The 20,834-nt window shown below is 39.9% G+C and overlaps 1 protein-coding gene across 3 annotated transcripts in view; it reads left to right on the top strand.

The window, feature by feature from the left end:
* DMD (dystrophin) overlaps nucleotides 1-20,834 on the top strand; it is a 730,751-nt gene that overhangs the window by 322,917 nt on the left and 387,000 nt on the right. For all 3 annotated transcript variants that reach the window (XM_075538193.1, XM_075538191.1, XM_075538194.1), the window contains exon 10: nucleotides 20,363-20,509. In XM_075538193.1, the coding sequence (XP_075394308.1) occupies nucleotides 20,363-20,509 (147 nt within the window). The remainder of the gene's footprint in view (nucleotides 1-20,362; nucleotides 20,510-20,834) is intronic.

The raw sequence follows: 20,834 nt of genomic DNA, 5'->3' as shown, positions 1-20,834 counted from the left end.
GTCCACCATTCTGAGTCTCTGTGTCTTGGTTTCTTTCAGAAACTTTTCAAAGAAATGCTATCTCAGAATTTGCCTTTGAGAAATCCAAGTATGTTTCCTCATCAGAGATAATGTGAAATGTGATGTAATGCATTAGAATTTCATCTGAACTTTAGCAAGCAGAAAGCTCGCTGCCATGTTTATTCAACTCTGTCTTCCCTTGCGGTTTTTCTCCTCTTTGTGTCTTCTGAGGGTTTATTTTTATTTATTTTACTAATTGTTTTCTACTTGCATTTGTCAATTATATGATCCAATCTCATGTATTATATGTGAATTTCATTAAAAAGAAGTTGATAGGCCTTTCTTTTTATTTTTTTAATAATTTTATTGGGGGCTCATACAATTCTTACCACAATCCATACATACATCCATTGTGTCAAGCACATTTGTATATTTGTTGCCCTCATCATTCCCAAAATATTTGCTTTCTACTTGAGCCATTGGTATCAGCTCCTAATTTTTCCCCTCCCTCCCCGCTCCTCCTCCCCCATGAACCCTTGCTGATTTATAAATTATTATTATTTTGTCATATCTTACACTGTTCAATGTCTCCCTTCACCCACTTTTCTGTTGTCCATCCCCGAGGGAGGAGGTTATATACAGATCCCTATAAGAGGTTCCCCCTTTCTAACCCACCTTCCCTCCACCCTCTCAGTATCACAACTCTCACCATTGGTCCTGAAGGGATCATCTGCCCTGGATCCCCTGTGTTTCTGGTTCCTATCTGTACTAGTGTACATCCTCTGGTCTAGCCAGATTTGTAAGGTAGAACTGGGATCATGATAGTGGGGGGTGGTGTGGGGACGAATCATTTAAGAGCTAGAAGAAAGTTGTATGTTTCATCATTGCTGCACTGCACCCTGACTGGCATGTTTCCTACCCGTGACCCTTCTGTAAGGGGATGTCCATTTGCCTACAGATGGGCTTTCGGTCCCCAATCTATACTCTCCCTCATTCACAATGATATGAGTTTTTGTTCTTTGATGCCTGCTACCTGCTCCCTTCAATACCTCATGGTCACACAGGCTGGTGTGCTTCTTCCATGTGGGCTTTGTTGCTTCTGAGCTAGAAGGCCGCTTGTTTACCTTCAAGCCTTTAAGACCTCAGACAGTATATCTTTTCATAGCTAGGCACTATCAGCTTTCTTCACCACACTTGCATACACATACATGTGTCTTCAGTGATCATATCGGGAAGGTGGGCACACAACGACATGGCTTTTTGTTCTTTGGTAAGTCTTTCTTATAAAGTATTAGGGGATGCATGGGTAGACAGAATTATTATATAAGCAGGGCCAACCCCAATAAAGATTCAAAAAGTGCAAGGTCTGAAAAAAGGAATGATAGCGTCATGAGGTATTAGGTACAATGTCCAGAATTAGAAAAGGAAACTTGTTAATAATTGGTAACTTATTCTAATAGCAAAGGAGTTGCTGTCTTGGGTCTTTTGTTGTAGTTGTTTTTCATAAAAATGCTATATGTATTGTGTAAGTCTTTGATCAAGATCAGCAAAAAAAGATGTAATCATTTTTAAGATCTGGGTTAAATATGGAATAACCAGCGTTTATCTCCTTTGCAAAGGATGCAATTGCGATGGATGAAAGCATAGTATTTGGCTTGCAATATCTGAGTATACATCAGTAAAAAGGCCTATTAAAGTCTTCCTATATACTTTTAAAGTATGGCATTTAATTATTTGATTTTAAATAGAATGTTCATTGTTGGCTTGAACAGATCAGAGATGCTAAAGAAGAATTCATCATCATGGAATTCTGACCGATTTATTTGCTCCCAGTAAAATTCATTATAAGTTAGTGTTGCCAGGAAAGCTTCGTACATAGTTCCCATATATTCTCTCTCATTTCTTGCTTTGTGTATCAAGTTCCAAGGAAATTACTTAGGACAGCAATGTCGAATCACTTTCCTTACCCAAAGAATCTGATTTTTAGATGACACTTTGTGTGTTTTAAAAGTCTCTGCCTCAACTTAGGCAAATAGAACCTTCGTTTACCATGCTATTCCCATCCTGCCTTTGCAACTTCTGAAAAGGCAGCGCGGAGTAATTGTTTCAGACATCTGCTTAGCATACTTTGAAGTGCATATAAGTTCTTTTTCAGTTTCATTTGAACCCCAGCTGTCTTCACCCAAGTCTATAATCAATCTGAATTAAGTTGTCCTACTTCTCCTAATAAGTCTCTTTTAAGTTCTGCATCAGCCTCTTAGGGAGACTTAAAAGCTAATTCATGTAGAATTGCTATTTTCTACTAATTCATTTGTCAGCTCTCCAAATTCCAACAAAAACAATTGCAAAGACTATTAATTTGGATCTTCATAAACAACTTATGTAAGTGTAGTATACATTGGAACCCAGCAAACGATTTAAAACTGTGGGTGGGAGGAAATGAGTTGATGACATTCAACACACTGTCTTTGCACTGTTTCAAGATGCCTTCCACTTTCAGAGAAATAGGGCACTTATTTAATAAAAGAAACACCTTTATGCATTTCCTTTTTACAAATAAGATAATCACTGGGTGAACTTTGCTTAAAGATCCGAAGAGGCTTTACAACAGTTGGAAATGAAACATGTTCTTTTTATTATTCAACTTTTTTTCATGTGGACTTCTTTGTGTTCCTTTTATGCACTGTGATAAAAGAAGGAACTAGAATTCGTTACCATTGTTATTGCATTAAATTGGAGTTATTCAGCTCCTCTTCCGGTCATGGCACATTTAGGGAGAACATGGATAATCAAAATGTTCAACTAATGAGCTCATCTGGCATTACGCTACTCAAGAAGTGATTAATTCGATAATAAAAATGTCTCTAAAATATATTATCTATTCTACTATTTAAAAACAACCATATCAAAAACTGATCCTTTAATATGCCGATCCTATTTACTAAGGATTTAGTACAGAAGCTGTGTTCGTTGCTAGTAATAATTATAAACACTATCCCTCTGGAGTCTAAGGTAATAAAAACTGTTCACAACATAAACTTCAATAATATACTATCAGCATTAACAGATCTCAGAACCTAGTCATTCATTTATGATGTAGTTGAAACCTATACCCAGGGAGATCTGATCTCATTGTAGAGTGTCAATGTTTAATCTGCTTCATCTGTTGTATTAATGGCTTCTTAGTTTTCCTGAGACTACCTACTATTATTTAGCACCCAGTGAAGGGAGCAAGCATTTTTATTTGCCTGTGTATATGTATGCATGCATTACATTCACTAGAAGAGGCTCTAAAATAGGAGTTATTTATTTAACTGAAATTCCATATTGCCTTAGAAAATGGCAGTTTGCAGCCTATACATTTTTCAATTCTCTTTTGGCATGAACCGGAGTTTTAACAAGTCACAAGGATATTAGTCTCCTACCACAAGCAAAGCAAAGAATGGCTTCAGCACACGTAACAAAGGGAGTGGGTGTCCGCCATGTTCCTGCCATGCTTGGCAATTGCAATTTTCAAAATGCTGCAATTAACATTGACGCCAAGACTATGCCTTACACAATCCTACATTAACTAAAGTAAGTGCCAGTTTTATACGTATTTGGGAACCAGGTGTGCTTGTAATACTAATAACCTCCTCATTTTAGTGAGGCCTAAGAAGATCATCTTTTTTCCTGATAAGATTTGTTTTCATACCAATGTTGATAGTTTTCTATGTATTTTATAGCTACTGTAGGTTTTTCTATTAAAAAATCGTTTTTCCAGAAGTAATCCTTCTCAAAGGTTTCCTCCTCGGGCCTCCTAAGAACTGGAGAGGCAAATCCCCAGGTTCCCTTCACGTCACCCCACCCCACCCCACTCCACTCCACCCCTTTGCCCATGAGCATGGCATTTCCTTGATGTTCTTTTTTCACTTTGACAATCTCCTGTCGCTTTTGTGAAGCCCTTCATAATGGAGTTGTGATGTTTTCCTATGAAAGTCTCTTGGAGATGGACTGGCACAGTGGCTGCTGCGGTGACCCCCAGCCTACCAGTGAACATGAGGTTAGTGCCAGCAACGATTCCTTCGGTTACATGGAAGGTCCCCGCGAGTCAAGCCATCTCAATGGTAACAGGTGATCACAGCAATAGGAAACAGGTATTCCCTTGCAAATCAAAAGTAACCCGAATCCTCCAGTCTCTTTGCCTATGACTGTAAAGGAATCATTTGAGAAGAATGATTTGAAAGACGCGTCTTTCTTTGATGGACACATACACAAGATCCCACTCACAAAGAGGGGGCACTTGCCATCTTCAATTCTCATGGGAGAATCGGAACAAAAGATGATGGCATTTTCCCATGAGCTTTGTAAAGCCTACCTCCGACACATCTTTTGCACAAAGTTCCCTGTGGTGTGTGCCACCACATGGGCCCAGGCCTTTAGCTCTTGGAAATTTTGAATACATGTTTCCTGAGACTTTTATCAAGCAGTTACTTAACTAACAATCTAACTGGTGTTTTTAGTCAGTTTCCTGTGAAACAGTCTGTGACTAGGAGTTGGGGTACACATGGTTTGAAGAGGATCGACTCTCCAGAATAGCCTGAAACTGAGTTAGAAGAGCCCAAAGAGTATGTGATCCCCGTCTCATCTTGTCTCGTGATGCATGAAAAGAAGGCTCTGGATCATAATCCACCGGACAGCAGGACCTGTTCTTGTTCCAGTATCTTGTCAGTCTTTGACCATGCCCAGAAATGTGCTGTTAAATATTTGTCAATCAGCTCTACAGTTGGGGAAACCCTTATAGGCAACATCACCCAGTTTTCCTCATGTGACTCCTCCCACCATTGATAATCTCAAACTGTTGGATTTGATGTCCCTGAATGTGGAATTAGGAAGAGATTTGCAATCGTCTCTCCAGATGTGCTCTAGCACACCACTGGCTGTGGTCTGCCCCTCGGGCATGAGTTAATTCCTGGGACAGGAAGCCTCCCGTCTCCAGACGCTACTTCTGTGGAGAAGAGAAGTAGGCATGAGAGAACATAGCAGTCAACAATCATCACAGCTGGGGGATGGATGTCCAGACCAGGTAACAAGCGCTGGTAGAGCACCAATAGTGTCCCTGACAATCAGTGAACCTAACAGCCTACTCAGCCTCTATACCTCAACAGGACTTTTGCAAAGGTATTGTGATCGTACAGGTGAAATGTTTTTTAGAGATGGCAGAACTTGTATTTCTTTATTAAAACAACAACAAAAAAAACCACCTTCAAACTCTCCCTGACCCCAGCCCACCTCCAAGCCACCTCCTGGAACTGGTCATGAAAGAGAAGTGACAACAGAAGGGTTTACGAGCATGATGATTATGAGTGAGCAAATGGCTTGTTAAGGACTTTGGTGTTACAATTATAGAATCTTTATGAGTCTGCAGTTATTAAGTAGGTTTGAATTGGGAGGTTCAAGTTCTCCAGACGTTATCATTGAGAAAGTCAGTGCGTTTCTGTGGCTTCAGTTCTCAGAAACTAGTAGGAGAATCCCCTGGAGGGTTTGTGACAAGGCAGACCCACCCCCAGAATTTGCGACTCAGTAGATCAGGGCCGGGCCTGAGACTCTGCATTCCTGACAAGTTTCGAGGCAATAGTGATGCTGCTGGGACACCTCGAGTATGTATATAAGCACATGTTTTGTGTGTGGTTAGTAGCTCATCGATTGCAAGTGATAAATATAACAATCACTACATATTTTTCAACATCTGAAGAATTTAATTTCAAAGGGAATGGAGGCCCAGGTCCTCCTGTTAGTGTGACTGCTAGTTTAGGTAGTGAGCAGAGTTTTATTCTAGAAACTTGAAATGAATAACGGCCTCTTCTCGGAGTCTCTCTCGTGGGAGGCATTCATATTATTTAATTCCATTTCCCCGTTATTATTTTAATGGCATGGATACAATTTGCGGACTGCTTCGGATGACCTAGAGCTTAACCCGCCTTCCCCTTACTAGCATTTGAAAATTATTTTGTCACAAAAATTGTCACTCTGTGTATTATCACCTTTACCAACAACAACAATGATGGTTATTTTTACTCTCCTCGTAATTGTTGGCCAACCGTTCTCATTATAAGCAAGTGCTTTACAGAATTTCTGAAAACCAGGACATTCGGAATAGCTGCGGCCCTTCAACCCGTTACTTATTTCGCTTCTGTTCGTTTTCCTTGTGGTAAATACACGTCATGAAGTGTTTGCGCTCTCTGCATTCTTTACCAGTACACATCAGTGACACTAGTTATGTAGATCATGTTGTTGAACCATTACCACTATCCATTTATAAATTTTCCATCATCCATAACAAGCTCAGAGTCCCCTAGTGGCGAGTCCCTCTTTCCCCCTCCCTTCAACCCTCCCCTGGTGGTTGTTTGTGGTTGCCATGGAAGCCTTCTGGCTCAGGGCACCCTGCTAACCACAAATAAACTTTGGTATCTATGCATTTATCTCCCCAAGCTATTCCAGATATGTAGGACGATACAATATTTGTCCCTTTGATACACACAATTCACTCCATATATATGTTTTCAAGGTTCATTCACCCTGTACCTTGTATCATATTCCATGCCTTTACAGCTGAGCAACATTTCATTGGATATATGAACCAACTTTTATTTATGGATCGATTCTTTTGTTGATGGGCATTTAGGCTGGCTCCATCCTTTAGCTATTGTGGAAATGCTGCAACGAACATCAGTGAACTCAACTCTTTTAAATTAAAGACCTACTGGCCTGCAGCTCCTAGGGAGAAAGACGGGGCTTTCTACTCCTGTCAGTGGTTACAATCTCAGAAATACACAGTGGGGCTGCTGAGTCAGCATTGACTTGACAGCAGTAAATTTGATTTTTTTTGCTGTACATGAAAGAAGCCCTGGTGGCCTAATTGCCAAACTAACCAAAAAGTCCCCTCCTTGGAGAAAGGTGAGGTTTTCTGCTCCTGTAACAATGTACAACCTTGGAAATCCTACGGAGCAGTTCTATTCTGCCCGATAGGGTCACTGTGAGTCAAAATCTACTCAGTGGCAGAGGATTTGCTGTGTATGAACTGCTTATAGCTTACCTTGAAATTCTTTTATTTTATAACATCTCTTATAAACCTTTTGAAGTTTTGTTTTCAAAAGATCTAATGGCAGAAATTCACACCATCCCTGGCCTGCGTTTGGGTTGAGGGCTTGGGAGCAGGAAAGTAAACGTGTTTACGTGTGGGTGGGAGTGGAGATGAGTCCAGGGTGAAGCTGGGAGACCAACAATGAGCAAAGAGGAGATAGCCTTATCTGAAGAAGCTGAGAGCGAGGGGTGGCTCCACAGGGTACAGTCAAAGCAACATCTTAAAGAACTGCGACACCGCTGCAGTGTAAAGGCAGTGGTATATGCAAGAGAATCATGAGAGGGACAACTGTCTTCAAATTGGTTTTAAAATTAAACAAGAAACCTTACAAAGGAAATTCTCTGTGATGTGGGGGGACAAAAGGAATTTTCTCTGAAAATTAATTTGGTTGGTATTCTATGTAAAATTGAAATGGTTATATTCAAGCCCATTCAAATCCAGTGTACATTAAATGATTGAGTTAACTGAATTAGGCAGAGTAAGGACATATTGATTTTCAATGGTTCTGAAAATTGGCCTACATATCATTATTATGATTTTTGTTTGTAAACTCCAATATTTATTGTTATCATTGTGTGTTCTGCCCTGAATGCCAAACATCCTTAGCCCAAATGAGGCTAAAGGACCTAACACTAAGGTAGATTTATACTTTCTTTTAAGGAATTGATTGGTGATTTTTTGTTCTTCCTAAAGCTAAGAGTCTGTCAGTCTCATTTCACAAGATACTTGTTTCTTTAGAACTCTTGTTCTCTGAGCTTCTACATTATTATAGAAATAGTGGGTTCCTTTTTCCCTATTAAATGTTCAAATTCTTTTAACATGATGTTCAATATATATGGTATAACCACTTCATTGAACAGAATCAAGTCAATGTACTGGCAATATAAGCCAATGTTCAGTGATTGAATACGAACTCAAATGAATAGGGACATAAGCAGACTGTTTGGTTTTGTTTCTAGAACCAGTGACATATCAGTGTTAGGTTTCCTTTTATTATTTTGTTTCCTTCACTTAACGTGTACAGACCCAATTTGCTGTTTATAATTGCTGTGGACCTGATCACCCTTAGGTCTTATGGAATAATACACATTCAGTTGGCCCATGGTTTAAGTTGCTTGTATGTCCCCAGTACAAGTAGTCTACATGCAACATGTCATTTACTTCACCCACTAGTTGCCAAATGATTGTGGGCCCTCACATTTATGTTGAAGGGACAGTGCTAGACCAAGAGAATACTTCATTGTTTCATATCTACACAACCCCGATACTAGAATTTCCATAAGCATTATCCAATATAATGGTGACTTTTGTGCAGCCAGTAAGGTATAAGGTTAAAAGAAATTTAAGCTAAACAAATGAGCATAACTTCTATTGATCCTTTGGCTTACATAGTGAATGAAATATTGCCTTTGGAACCACTCTGACCTTTTGTTATAAAGGTTGAAGGAAGAAGGTTTCAAGGTTGTCTCATGTTAAAATTGACTTAGGGTTGGCTGAGTGTCGTATGCAAGATGGTTCTTAATGAAATCTGACCCACTTTGACTTTCAAGAAAATTTTGAGTTCTCGGTGAAAAGATGTTAAAAAAATTCTACTCACTGAAATAGTATCCTACTTTAGATAATCAATACAGCATCATTCTCACAGATTTTGAGAATAATGAGTCATATGAATTTTTGTAAATGGAACACTAAAACTATTACTGTTTAAGAATGACATTTGTTAGTGGAATACCAATCACTTTTTTTGAGAATAGCTTTTGCCCAATGACTGAATTGTATTTTTATTTTATTTCTCTGGAGATAACATTTGGGTGCATTGATCAGAGCTTGGCACTAAAACATATTTGTGTAAATAGTAATTTATTCATCTGTATGTACTTAACTGGACATTACCATGATGACAACTATAATAATAGACTATAATAATATATGAATTTCAATATACCTTAAGATGAAATCATAAAAGTAAAAGTTTTCAATAGAATGTGAGAAACATGAACAACTGTGAGTAAACTCTTCACTCTAAAATTAGCTCTTTCTTATACATACGAAAACTACACAGAGGAAAAAATAACAAGCAACGGTGTATCTTTAAGGCAGGGCAATGCTGATTCATTGGTAAAATTCTCACCTTCCGGAAGGGAGACCCACATTTGATTCCCAGTCAATGCACCTCATGAACAGCCTGTATCTGCTATGATGCTGAATAGGTTTCAGTAGTGTTTCCAAATCAAACTGGGTGAGGAATAAAGGCCCGGTCAACTACCTACAAAAATTAGTCAATGAGGGCCCCATGGGCCACAGTAGTTCACTCCACACCCAACCATAGGAATAGCACAGGACCAGCTATTTCCTTCTCTTGTGCATGAGTCACTGTTGAGTCAAGGACTGATAGGACAACAGCTAACAAAAACAATATATCTGGAGGATCATTATTGCTATGAAATGACTACATAAAAATATATTTCAGCTTCAGTATATGATGAGGTAAAGTGTGAATCTAATTTTTTTAAGCATTCTATCATACAGATCTTGAATAGGAGCCCTGGTGGCATAGTGGTTATGCTCTGGGCTGCTAACTGCAAGGTCAGCAGTTCAAAACTACCAGCCACTCTATGGGAACAAAGATGGCGCTTTCTAGTCCCTTAAAGAGTTACAGTCTCAGGAACTTGCAAGGGCAGTTTTATCCTGTCCTAGAGGGTTGCTATGAGTCAGCATCAATTCAATGACAGTGAGTTTGTTTGGTGGGCTTTGGACTGTATGGATCTTAATGATGGAAATCCATTTGCATTCTAACCACTTGACTTCAAGCAGTGAGATACCTTGTTTTTCTCTCACTTTTAAGAAAGTGAGGCATTTGTAAAACAGTGCACCAAATTCCCATTGCTAGAGAGTCAATTCTGATGCATAGCAGCCTGCCATGACAGAGGACATCCATCCACAGGGTTTCCAATGCTGTGATCTTTAAAGAAGCAGACTGTTGCATCTTTTTCCCCATGGACCAGCTGATGGGTTTGAACTACTGACCTTTGGTCAGCAGCTTACTGCTTTAACTGCTGCATCACCAGAGCTCTTACTTGGGATAACTGACAATATCCTTTAAATTCGGGAGCTACAGTAACTGCCAAGAAAAAGTGAATAGTGAAGGGACCTTTTCGGTCTAGTCAGCCTTCTTCCATTTAATTATTTTTAAACATCTCTGCTCTTAACAAAATTTATATTCACCTTTCATTAATTTCTGATTTTGTATTTCTGAGTTGATAACAGCATAGTGAATAGAAAATCAAATCTGCACATCTTTAGTTTGTTTCAAGAATGAGTGAAAATTAAATAAATGTGACCAGTAGAAAGGAAAGTGGATGTAATCTAGTCCACAGGTAATTCAGAACCTTAGGTTGCTTTGTTCATCTTTGGGAGCTTAGTGGGTCATGTGTTGGGCTTCTAAATTCACACATGGCCAGCAGTTCAAAACCAAAAACTTCTCCTTAGGACTAGTCCCATGGTTAACAGTCTCAGAAACCCACCAGGGCAGTTCCACTCTGTCCTTTAGGGTCACAGGGCCTCGGCATGGACTCCATGGCCGTGAGTGATACCTGGCAGAAGTGGTTTAATATGTTTTCATGGGAAAAAAGAGAATCCCTTAGGAACAGCTACACACAATAGCATACTTTGTCTTTCCTGCTCTTAGACACAAATGTAGCAATGTATACCTGTGCATACATCCTGGTCTGGAAGTTATTTCTTTATAAGGCTGTATAATTACAATATGTATTCGAGTTCAGCTGAATGAGCCCATGGATTTGTCTGTGGTGTGCACCACTATATCCCCACAGCCTAGAGCACACTCCAGCATTTGGTAGACACTCAATAGATTATTTTGAATGAATGAACAAATAAACACACCCCCAAAAGCACAGGTGAAAGTGCTCTCTTTCAGCGGCACAAGACACTTAGATAATTTACCATGAGCCACCATTCTATTTCAGACCATTCTTCCTGAAGCTACAAGTACTCATTGTCATTCCATCCTCCTTTCCACCATTAGCACGGCCTACACTGAGCTATTGGTCTTTTCCGGGTGAAACATGCCATATAGATGGCCTCTTCTATTCTGCCTCAGCATCCTTCCTGAACTTTCCAAACGCAGTGGCACAGCTCTCTCATAGCACTGCAACCTGCTAACTTTTCTATCTCTGTCAAATGACGAAGTCCACTGGAAGTTGCTGTGTCCTAAGTGCCTCGTCTCGATAAGCATTGGTGTGGCTGTTAGGTTCAGTAGAGTAGCTGCAGACTCATAGTGGCCTTACGTATAATCAGATGAAAGGTTTTCTGCTCCTTCACCATCTTTACAATCATGGCTATGTTCAAGGCTATTGTTGCAGACATTGTCAATTCATCTCCTTCAGTGATTTCTTCTTTTTTCATTGACTTTATGAAGCATGGTGGTTTTCTTTGGGAATGATTCCTCCTGATGTCTCACCATGCTCCCTTCTAAAGAACATTCTGGCAGTACGTTTTCGAGACATGGTTGTTCATTCTTCTAACGATCTATGGTACATTCAATATTCTTCACTCATATCATGGCTCAAAGTCACAGATTCTTCTCTGCTATATCTTCCATATGTATTGGGCAGGTTGTTAGTTGCAATCAAGTCAACTCCAACTCATGGGGACCATGTGATTAACAGAACACAATGCTGTCCCGTCATGTACTTGACATGCCATTGGTGTGGTTATTGTGGAATGCCTTCCAAGCTAGGCTTCTCATCTTCTAACACCACATTGGAAATAGCCTATTATGATACACAATGTTTGTGTTGGTTAAATTTTAATTTTGGAACTTAATATCAAGTTTCTGTAGTAGATCACTAGGCCATCTTTCCTAATCTGCTTTAGTCTAGAAGCCCTGAGGAAACAACTCTTCATGGAAGGCCTGGCTGGTATTTGAAGTACTGGATCATAGCAACATGCAAGCCACCGCAGTATGGCAAACTGACAAACAGGGGTTGAGTACATAGCAGTTCCAATAAGGGAGAGTTGCTAAGATATGCCATCACCCTTTGCAAAAACCCTCATTATCCACATTGTACAGGCCAGCTTATTCAAGGCCCTTCAATTCCCCAGAGAAATCTCCCAAGATCTAGCTTCCATCACTACCCTACACTTAATGATTCAATGTCTTAAGATTACTTGCTCTTCTCCAAACACACCTGAGTAGCACAAGTATTTAAATGGTCAGCTGCTAAGCGAAAGGTCATCAAAACCTCTATAGAGAGAATACAGTTCTACACTGAAAAGCAGGGGGTCATCATTAGCCAGACTCACCCTGAGGACAACTGGTTTTGTTTCTTTGGCTTTAGTTTTTATTTTAACCACACCTTAAGCTTTCCTGTGACTTCCTACCTTGTGTTCATGCTCTGAAGAAATATTCTTCTCCCTCAAGCTTCCTCTTCTTTTATCAATGTCCAGTTCAAAATGACTTTATGAAGCTACATGATAGAGTAGGAAGGAGAAGCAGGTCCCGTTGGATGATGTCAGACATCAACTTGAAAAGAATGGAATTTTGTTTGCTGCTCTTTCGTGGATGAACTACTTATGCATTGTTTTGCAGGGTCTTCCTGAACTAATCCATAGGGCCTTGTGTTCATTTGTATTCCCAGTGTTATCTGACACAATGCCTAAATTGAAATACTGGGAGTGTGGAAGTTTGAAGCAGAGTACAAGAAAAGAAGATAGGTCCACCCAGCCCTTTAAGCCTCACAGCAGCCTTGCCATCACCACGCACTTCCTTTCTTTCCACCCAAGACAAACCCGTCGAAACTATTTGTAGATGAACTTTGCTCTATTCTAATAAATATAACATAATTGAAGTTACTTCCGAAAGCAGGGGAGAAGGAAAACAAGAGAGACATCATTCACAATTCCAACTCCATCATGCATACCCCCAGATCTGGCAAGGAACCACTTTGATCAAAGTGGAAAAAGACATCTCTGCCTTTCAAGGTTCACTGGTTAAGTGATGGAGCCGAGTTGGGTGTCAGCCCTCTTTACCCTCTTTACCATATAAGCAGGTCACAGCTTATATGACTCTACCTGGTGATCCTGGTATGTAATGATTTATTTTTTTCCACTTATTTAGATCTTCTTTTATTTCTTTTTTTAAAAATTCATTTTACTAGGTGCTCATACAACTCTTATCACAATCCATACATATCAATTGTCTAAAGCACATTTGTACATTCATTGCCCTCATCATTCTCAGAATATTTGCTCTCCACTTAAGCCCTTGGTATCAGCTCCTCATTTCCTCCCTCTCCCCACTCCCCCTCCCTTATGAACCCTTGATAATTTATAAATTATTATTATTTTTTCATGTCTTACACTGTCCGATGTCTCCCTTCACCAACTTTTCTGTTGTCCATCCCCCAGAGAGAAGGTTATATGTAGATCCTTATAATTGGTTCCCCCTTTCTACCCCACCTTCCCTTCACCCTCCCGGTATCACCACTCTCACCACTGGTCCTGAAGGGATCATCTGTCCTGCATTCCCCGTGTTTCCAGTTCCTATCTGTCCCAGTGTACATCCTCTGGTCTAGCAGGATTTGTAAAGTAGAATTGGGATCATGATAGTGGAGGTGGGGGTGGGGTGGGGAAAAAGCACTTAGGAACTAGATAAAAGTTTTGTGTTTCCTTCTTGCTATACTGCATGCTAACTGGGTTTTAAGGTTTTTATTCAGTCTTCCTACAATGCCCCCTATAAGTCTCTACCTAATTATACGCCCACCAGCAGAATATATTTCCCCTAAATAGACTACTCTTTCCCCTCCTCCTCTTTTTTAATTTGCTGCGTTTTCGCGGGGGGGGGGGTGGGGGAACGGACTGGTTAGTACCAAGTTGAACTCCTTCAGTAATTAGCACACTCGCCACCATAAGAGACATCGAGTGGTGGATGTAAAGAATCGAGATATGAAAGAAGATGAGCAGATTCCTCCACTTTTATTGGGACCATGTTATCAGCTTTCCATAGGAAACTGCGTTTATGAAGCAATTTGAGAAGCGATTAGCTTGAAGTATTAGTAATTAATGCAAAATGCCTAATTTTCTTGACTGCTGCTTCTTTAATAAAAATGTAGCAAAGAATCATTATGTACTAGGTAAAGGCATACTGCGGTGAATAAAATTACATAGAATTGCCTTCATGATGTTAAGGGTCTCAGGAAAGGACAATGAAGGAGTCATAGATAGGTAAATAAATATGGACTTACAATTTACCATCAGTACTAAGGACAAAAATAGGGCACTGTGAGCGAATAATAGGGAGAACTTACCTTACATGGGGCATCCAAGAATGAACTCTCTTTACAGGTCACATTTAACTGGGAGTTGGAATCTATGCATAGGCACCAGCCAGGCAGAGAGTGGAAATATAAAACCCCAGGCAAAGGAAACAGTGTGTGGAAAACCTGAACTCAAGAATCAGTTTAGTGAGTTTGAGGAACTCAGCCTTTTCTGAGTTCTTGTCAGACATCCCCAATTCTCATGCCCCATTAGGGACCTCCTGAGCCAGAAACGGTGGGGTGGGACCCAGCAATAGAGCTGTTTCCAAGCCCTCCACATGCTTCTGGTGCATGCAGCAGTGTGGGAACCACTGCCTTGATTATTATTTTGGAGTCGAGTAGGAATAACATAGCCTCTGCCATCGAGTCCATATCGGGGTTCTCCAGCTGTCCATCTTTATGGCCACAGATAGGCTCAACTTCATCCTGCAGAAACACTGGTGGGTTTGAACTGCTAACCTTTCTGTTAGCAGTTCAACGCTTACCTGACAGCACCACCAGGAGGAAGAACAGTACTACTCACTGACAACATCAAATCCCAAACCAAACATACTACTATCAAATCAATTTGACTCATGGTGACCATATAGGGCAGAGTAGAACTGCCCCTATGGGTTTCTAAGACTGTAAACCTTTACAGGAACGGAGAGCCTCATCTTTCTTCTGTAGAAGGGCTGGTGAATTTGAACTGCTGACCTTGTGGCTAGCAACCCAGCATCGAATCCCCCATGCTGCCAGGGCCCCATACTTACAGGCAAAGGCAGTGGCAAATATACGCACAGGGATTTAATCCATCTAAAATGACTTGTGAATTTGTAGCTCACTCTCCAGGTGGTTCTGGATTATTATCCATGTTGAAATAAGTTAGTAGATTATATTAACTGCTGTATCACTGTGTTTTATCACATGTCATTAAATTTTATCAGAAAGAAAACATTGGCATTTCTTCTGTTTCCTTAACAGCCTAAAAGCATGGCCTGCTAAAATGAGTTATTTATACCCTTTTAATTTTAATCATACATATTTGTGTTTAGCTTCTGTGAAAAATACCCCCAAATTCATGGAGTATTTGTTCATCTCTTAACTCGTGCTGTTAGAACTGCTTGGGGAGTTTTTTGTTTGGTCTTGTGGCTCAGAGTCCGAGTGTTGGGTGCTTAAGGTTCCTGGGTACACACATTTTTGTAGAACCCCCCTTAGGCCACAAGGAAGTGGCACACCTTTTCTAGGGTCACTGATGCACTGGCAGAGTCAAAACAACAGAAGTGTGTTCTCTTAGGATTCTGGAGGCTAGATACCCACTGTCTAGGTCTTTGCACAATGCGTTTGGAGATGCAATCAAGTCCAGATGAAGCCATACTGGATTATGGTGGGCCTTAAGACAATGGATTAGTGTGTTTATAACTATTATATTAGTGTATAAAATAGTGTATAATAGTGTAAAATAGGTCTAGGGGAGGAGATGAGTCAGTCAGGATGCAATGTATCACTGATGAAAAATACAGCTTTCCTCCAGTTCCTAAATGCTTCCTCAACTACCATGATCCGAATTCTACCTTGCAAGTCTGGATAGAGCAGAGGATGTACACTGGTGAAGATAGGAGCTAGAGGCACAGGGAATCCAGGGTGGATGATACCGTCAGGGCCAGGGATGTGAGGGGCGATACTGGGAGAGTAGAGGGTGAGTGTGTTGTAAAGAGGGAACCAATTACAAGGATCTAAATGTGACCTCCTCCCTGGGGGACGGACAACAGAAAAGGGGGTGAAGGGAGACACCAGACAGGGCAAGATAGGACAAAATAATAATTTATAAACTATCAAGGGCTCATGAGGGAGTGGGGAGCGGGGAGGTAGGGGAAAAAAGAGGACTTGATGCAAAGGACTTAAGTGGAGAGCAAATGCTTTGAAAATGATGAGGACAAATAATGTACAGATGTGCTTTATAAAATTGATGTAGTATGGATTGTGATAAGAGTAATAAAATGTTTTTCAAAATAGTGTATAATAACTAACTATGTATAACTATTATATTAGTGTATTTATAACTAAAAGGGAAAAAAGCAGATACAGAGTTACACAGAGAAAACACTGTGTGGTCATGGAGGTAGAAATCAGAGTCATGCTGCTACTAGCAAAAGAACAAGAGCCCTGGGGTTATAATCCTTCTGCATTGGGCTGCGAAGCATAAGGTCAGCAGTTCGAAACTACCAGCTTCTCCAAAGGAAAATGACAGGGCTTAGCTACTCCTGTAAAGAGTTACAGTCTTGGAAACTCACAGGAGCAGTTCTACTCTGTCCGATAGCGTCGCTATGGGTCAGCACCAACTCAATGGCAGTGACAAGCAAAAGAATGTCGAAACTGCAGACAGCCCCCAGAAGCTGGGAGAAAAGCAGGGGACAGGTTGATTCTGCAGGACAAGTTTGACCTCCAGCCTCCAAAAGCTCTCGGCATTGGCCACCTCACTGTATTCCTCACGTCATGCCGCTCTCAATAAAGAATTCAAATGACCCCACTGACCCGTATTCCCTGTTTTCATTTGGCAAATATTCATAGTACACCTCTGCTAGCCCTCAAACTAGAATGCCTGCCACTTTCTCCTTTCCAACCTCCAAACCACCTTCTGTGTCTTTCAGTAAGAGGTGTCCTGTAACTCTCCAAGTCACAGTTACGCCTTTCAAAACAATATTCCCTTGCTACTAGACAATCCTGTCTCTTGTTGGAAAAGTAGATCAGTAACTATAATTCTCAACATATACATGAACAAACCCTACTACGTCAAGATAAGCAAAGGTCTCATAGGCAATTCAATTTTATAAAAAGAAGGCTTAAAGCGTGACATACCAGGATTATATATCATTCTAAATCAGTACTCTTATATCTATAATCAGACAACACTTAATGAAGTGAAAATTCTGCCTGCATGAGACTAGTCATAATAAAATTAGGCTTGGTTGGCTCTTTCATCGAGAACATATTCCAGATGTTTAAGTGGTTGAAAGAAAACCCACAGTATAATAGCTCCTTTTAATGTGTTCTCGCTTACTGCTTCCAAACTAGAATGCAACCCACTACAATTCAGACAGCATTTAAAATAGAGCATCACATTGTTCAGCATTAACTGTACTTTTTCGTAGTTTATGTCTAATGTTTAATAATGAAAAAGTAAATTACTATGTGGAACATGAAAAGATCTGGTGGTTGAAATATTGTCAACCTCAAAGAGGCATGCACTTGACTCGCTTGGTAACTGTTTTCATTCTTCACATGATATCTCTTGTGATTTGGCATTTGGAGGGAGATGCTTCTTGTTGGGTAGCCTTCTAGGCACTGAAACCCAACAGTCGTGAGTCCCTATTATGTGAGTCCCTATTATGTGAGTCCCATCTGAACCAGAGGTAACATGAAGATGGCCTTGGGCACTCTACTGCACCTTTTTCTTTTTCTCTTTTTCTGCCCTCATCCTCCCATACTTGGTACCAACTCACTGCCTGAAGTCCCCCAGTGTGCCCAGATCCCTTGAGATACTGCCCCTTGAAAGCATCTCTTTTAGCCATTCTCTTCAAGCCAGACTTCTATTATGGAATATCTTCCCCGAAATAATGAAGGTGTTCAGATTCTGTGGAAGTTACGCTCCACGGCTCTTTGTTTTTTCTCTCTCAGCGAATAATAGTATTCATGATAGCAAAAATACTTAAAGTATCTAGTAGATGCTTTATATTCAAATGCAATTAGGATCTGCAGTTCAACAGTTAGTTGAAAAAGTCATGTAAATAAGGGAATTGTAAAACATGTCTTCAGAATTTTATTTTAACCTAAAATAAAATAATTAAAAAAAAAAACAAGAAAACAAACCCACTGCCATGGGGTCCATTCTGATTCCAGGACCCTAAAGAATGGAGTAGAACTACCCTCCTCCACCACCACGCGCCCCCCCCCCCCGGATTTCTAAGGGTATACATTTTTACAGAACAAGGCTTCCTAATTCTCCCATGGGGTAGCTGGTGGATTTGAACCACTGGACTTCCGGTTAGCAATTTAACCCTAAACTCACTGAGCCACCAATTTTAATGTTGCATGAAGATTTTTCCTCTATGTGTATATTCACTGATGGGCATTCTCCATAAATTACATTGATACTATGTTTTCTTTTGCGTTATCACACTGATTGGTGGTGACTAAAAGGCGAAACAAAACAAGAGCCTATCCAGAACAGTTTGACTATGAAATCAACCTTGCCCATCTTGCTACATTTCCCCACTCCCATTTAAGAAATTGTGTTGTAATCTTTTGATCACATCAAATGGAATAATTCTGGCTCTTTTCCTTTAGAGGTATGAATTCACATGGATGGGTTCTCATGACCGTTCTTCAGGAGTGCTTCTTGTGACTCTTTTAATCTATATATTTACTTATAAAGAAATGGAGTAATAATATTTACTATTTCTTAGTTTGAGACACGTTCTAATGATATTCTGCTGACAGGAATTTGAATAAAGATGGATCCCCATACTGTTTTGCATATGTATAACCAGGGTTTGTATATATATATATGTATAGATATATTGTTGATATAGACTTTGCATGCCCTAAAATTTACCCTTTTAAAGCAGACAACTCAGTGATTTTTTTTGTGCATCTATAAGGTTGGGCAACCATCACCACTAATTCCAGAACTTTGTCTTCAAACCTAAAGGACACTCTATGAAATGTATAATATAATATTTTAATGGCCATTGTTAAAGTATAAATTCAACTGAGTGATTTTCACCTTGTCTTGAATAATATAAGAAATATATGCTTTCTATTTCCATACAACACTACATTTTGCTGGTGAGATACTCAAGTTGATTTGAGAGAAAACCACAATTCTCATTAGAATTCATTTGGAATGGAAGGTGAGAAGCAGAGTACAGATGAGGTCAGGGTAAACAGTAGTTTTATCAACATTGTTCACCAGCCAGAGAACTAACACCAGTTAAGATCAAGCAAGTCAAAACATCATGTATAGCTAAATAAGTGATGCTGTCCTTGTGCACAGACATTACATTACACAAATTGTTCTCCCAAGTGAGGAAATTCGTCCCTTAGAAATTGCTCATTGGAACATTTGGACACCATGCATCATGCTAAAGATCCATAAATGTCATCTCAATGGGGTGGATATGATGCATGGTAATATCCTCCGCATATCTGCATAGGGTACTTCTGCTCAACAGATTGTCATGATGCATTGCATCAGAGAATCTGACTCCAGTGCTTCGGAGACGGGCAAAAAGCCCCACGGGAGCCATCTTAAGTCATTGCCACAAGGACTAAAGTACCAGGAGTCAAGGAAGTCATTCTTGAGTCTTGACAAAATACCCTCCTCTCTAAATGAAAGTATTTGTTATATGGTTGGCACAACGTTTGGGTGCAATATTTGATGATTGAGTATAGCATTTTATTATAAAAATAAATAAATAAAGATCCGTTCCTAGTGCTGAAATGGATAGAATTTAAAATCTACCAAGGCCATCTATATTTTTCACAGTTACTTTGCTAATCCAGAATTTCTTTGGAGAGGTAGATAATATTGTAGTTAATAAGATACACTCTCGAGGCCAACAAATCGGAGTCTGAATTCCAACTCCATCAACAATTGCCTGAGGGACTTTGGACAAAGTTTAACCTTTGCAAGTTAGGTTTTGCATGGGTAAAATGAGAATTCTCCAACTCCCAACCTCATAAGATAGCGATGGAGGAATAAGTTCATGCAGTTAATGCACTTGACTACTACCTGAAAGGATGGCAGTTCAAGGACACCCAGGGGCAACTCCAAAGAAGATATATTGTAGTTCCCATAAGGCTACATTATTTTGCTTTGAATGTCCTCAGCTTCCAATTTGGATTTGATTATTTCACACAGGCACTTCGAGGAGAACTTGCACCTCTGAAAGAGAATGTAAACCACATCAATGACCTCGCTCGCCAGCTCACCACATCAGGCATTCAGCTCTCACCGTACAACCTCAACACTCTTGAAGACCTGAACACCAGATGGAAGCTTCTGCAGGTAGGCAAAATATTATGAACTTGATTGTTCCTTGTTATAAATTATGTGTATCCAGAATAAAGCTTGCTCTGAAGGAACCCCTATATTTGATGTTCATGACGACAATGTGTGAGGGAAAGAGATTCAACTATATAATGAATCTTTATGTATAAGGGTCAGTTTTTAAAAAGCATTGCTACTAAATCATCAAAACTTTTATTTGGAGTGTGGGAGGGAGGGGGAAAAACTTTTATTCAACAAAAATAGAAATATCATCCATGTAGGTCTACACACATCTGAAGTCAGGGTTTCCATCTTTTTAATGGTCCCCTGAACAATTCTGCCC

The sequence above is a fragment of the Tenrec ecaudatus genome, chromosome X (genome assembly GCF_050624435.1).
Source record: "Tenrec ecaudatus isolate mTenEca1 chromosome X, mTenEca1.hap1, whole genome shotgun sequence".
NCBI classification, from domain to species: domain Eukaryota; kingdom Metazoa; phylum Chordata; class Mammalia; order Afrosoricida; family Tenrecidae; genus Tenrec; species Tenrec ecaudatus.
The sequence above is the reverse complement of the archived record's forward strand: the minus strand, read 5'-3'. Positions and strand labels throughout refer to the sequence as shown.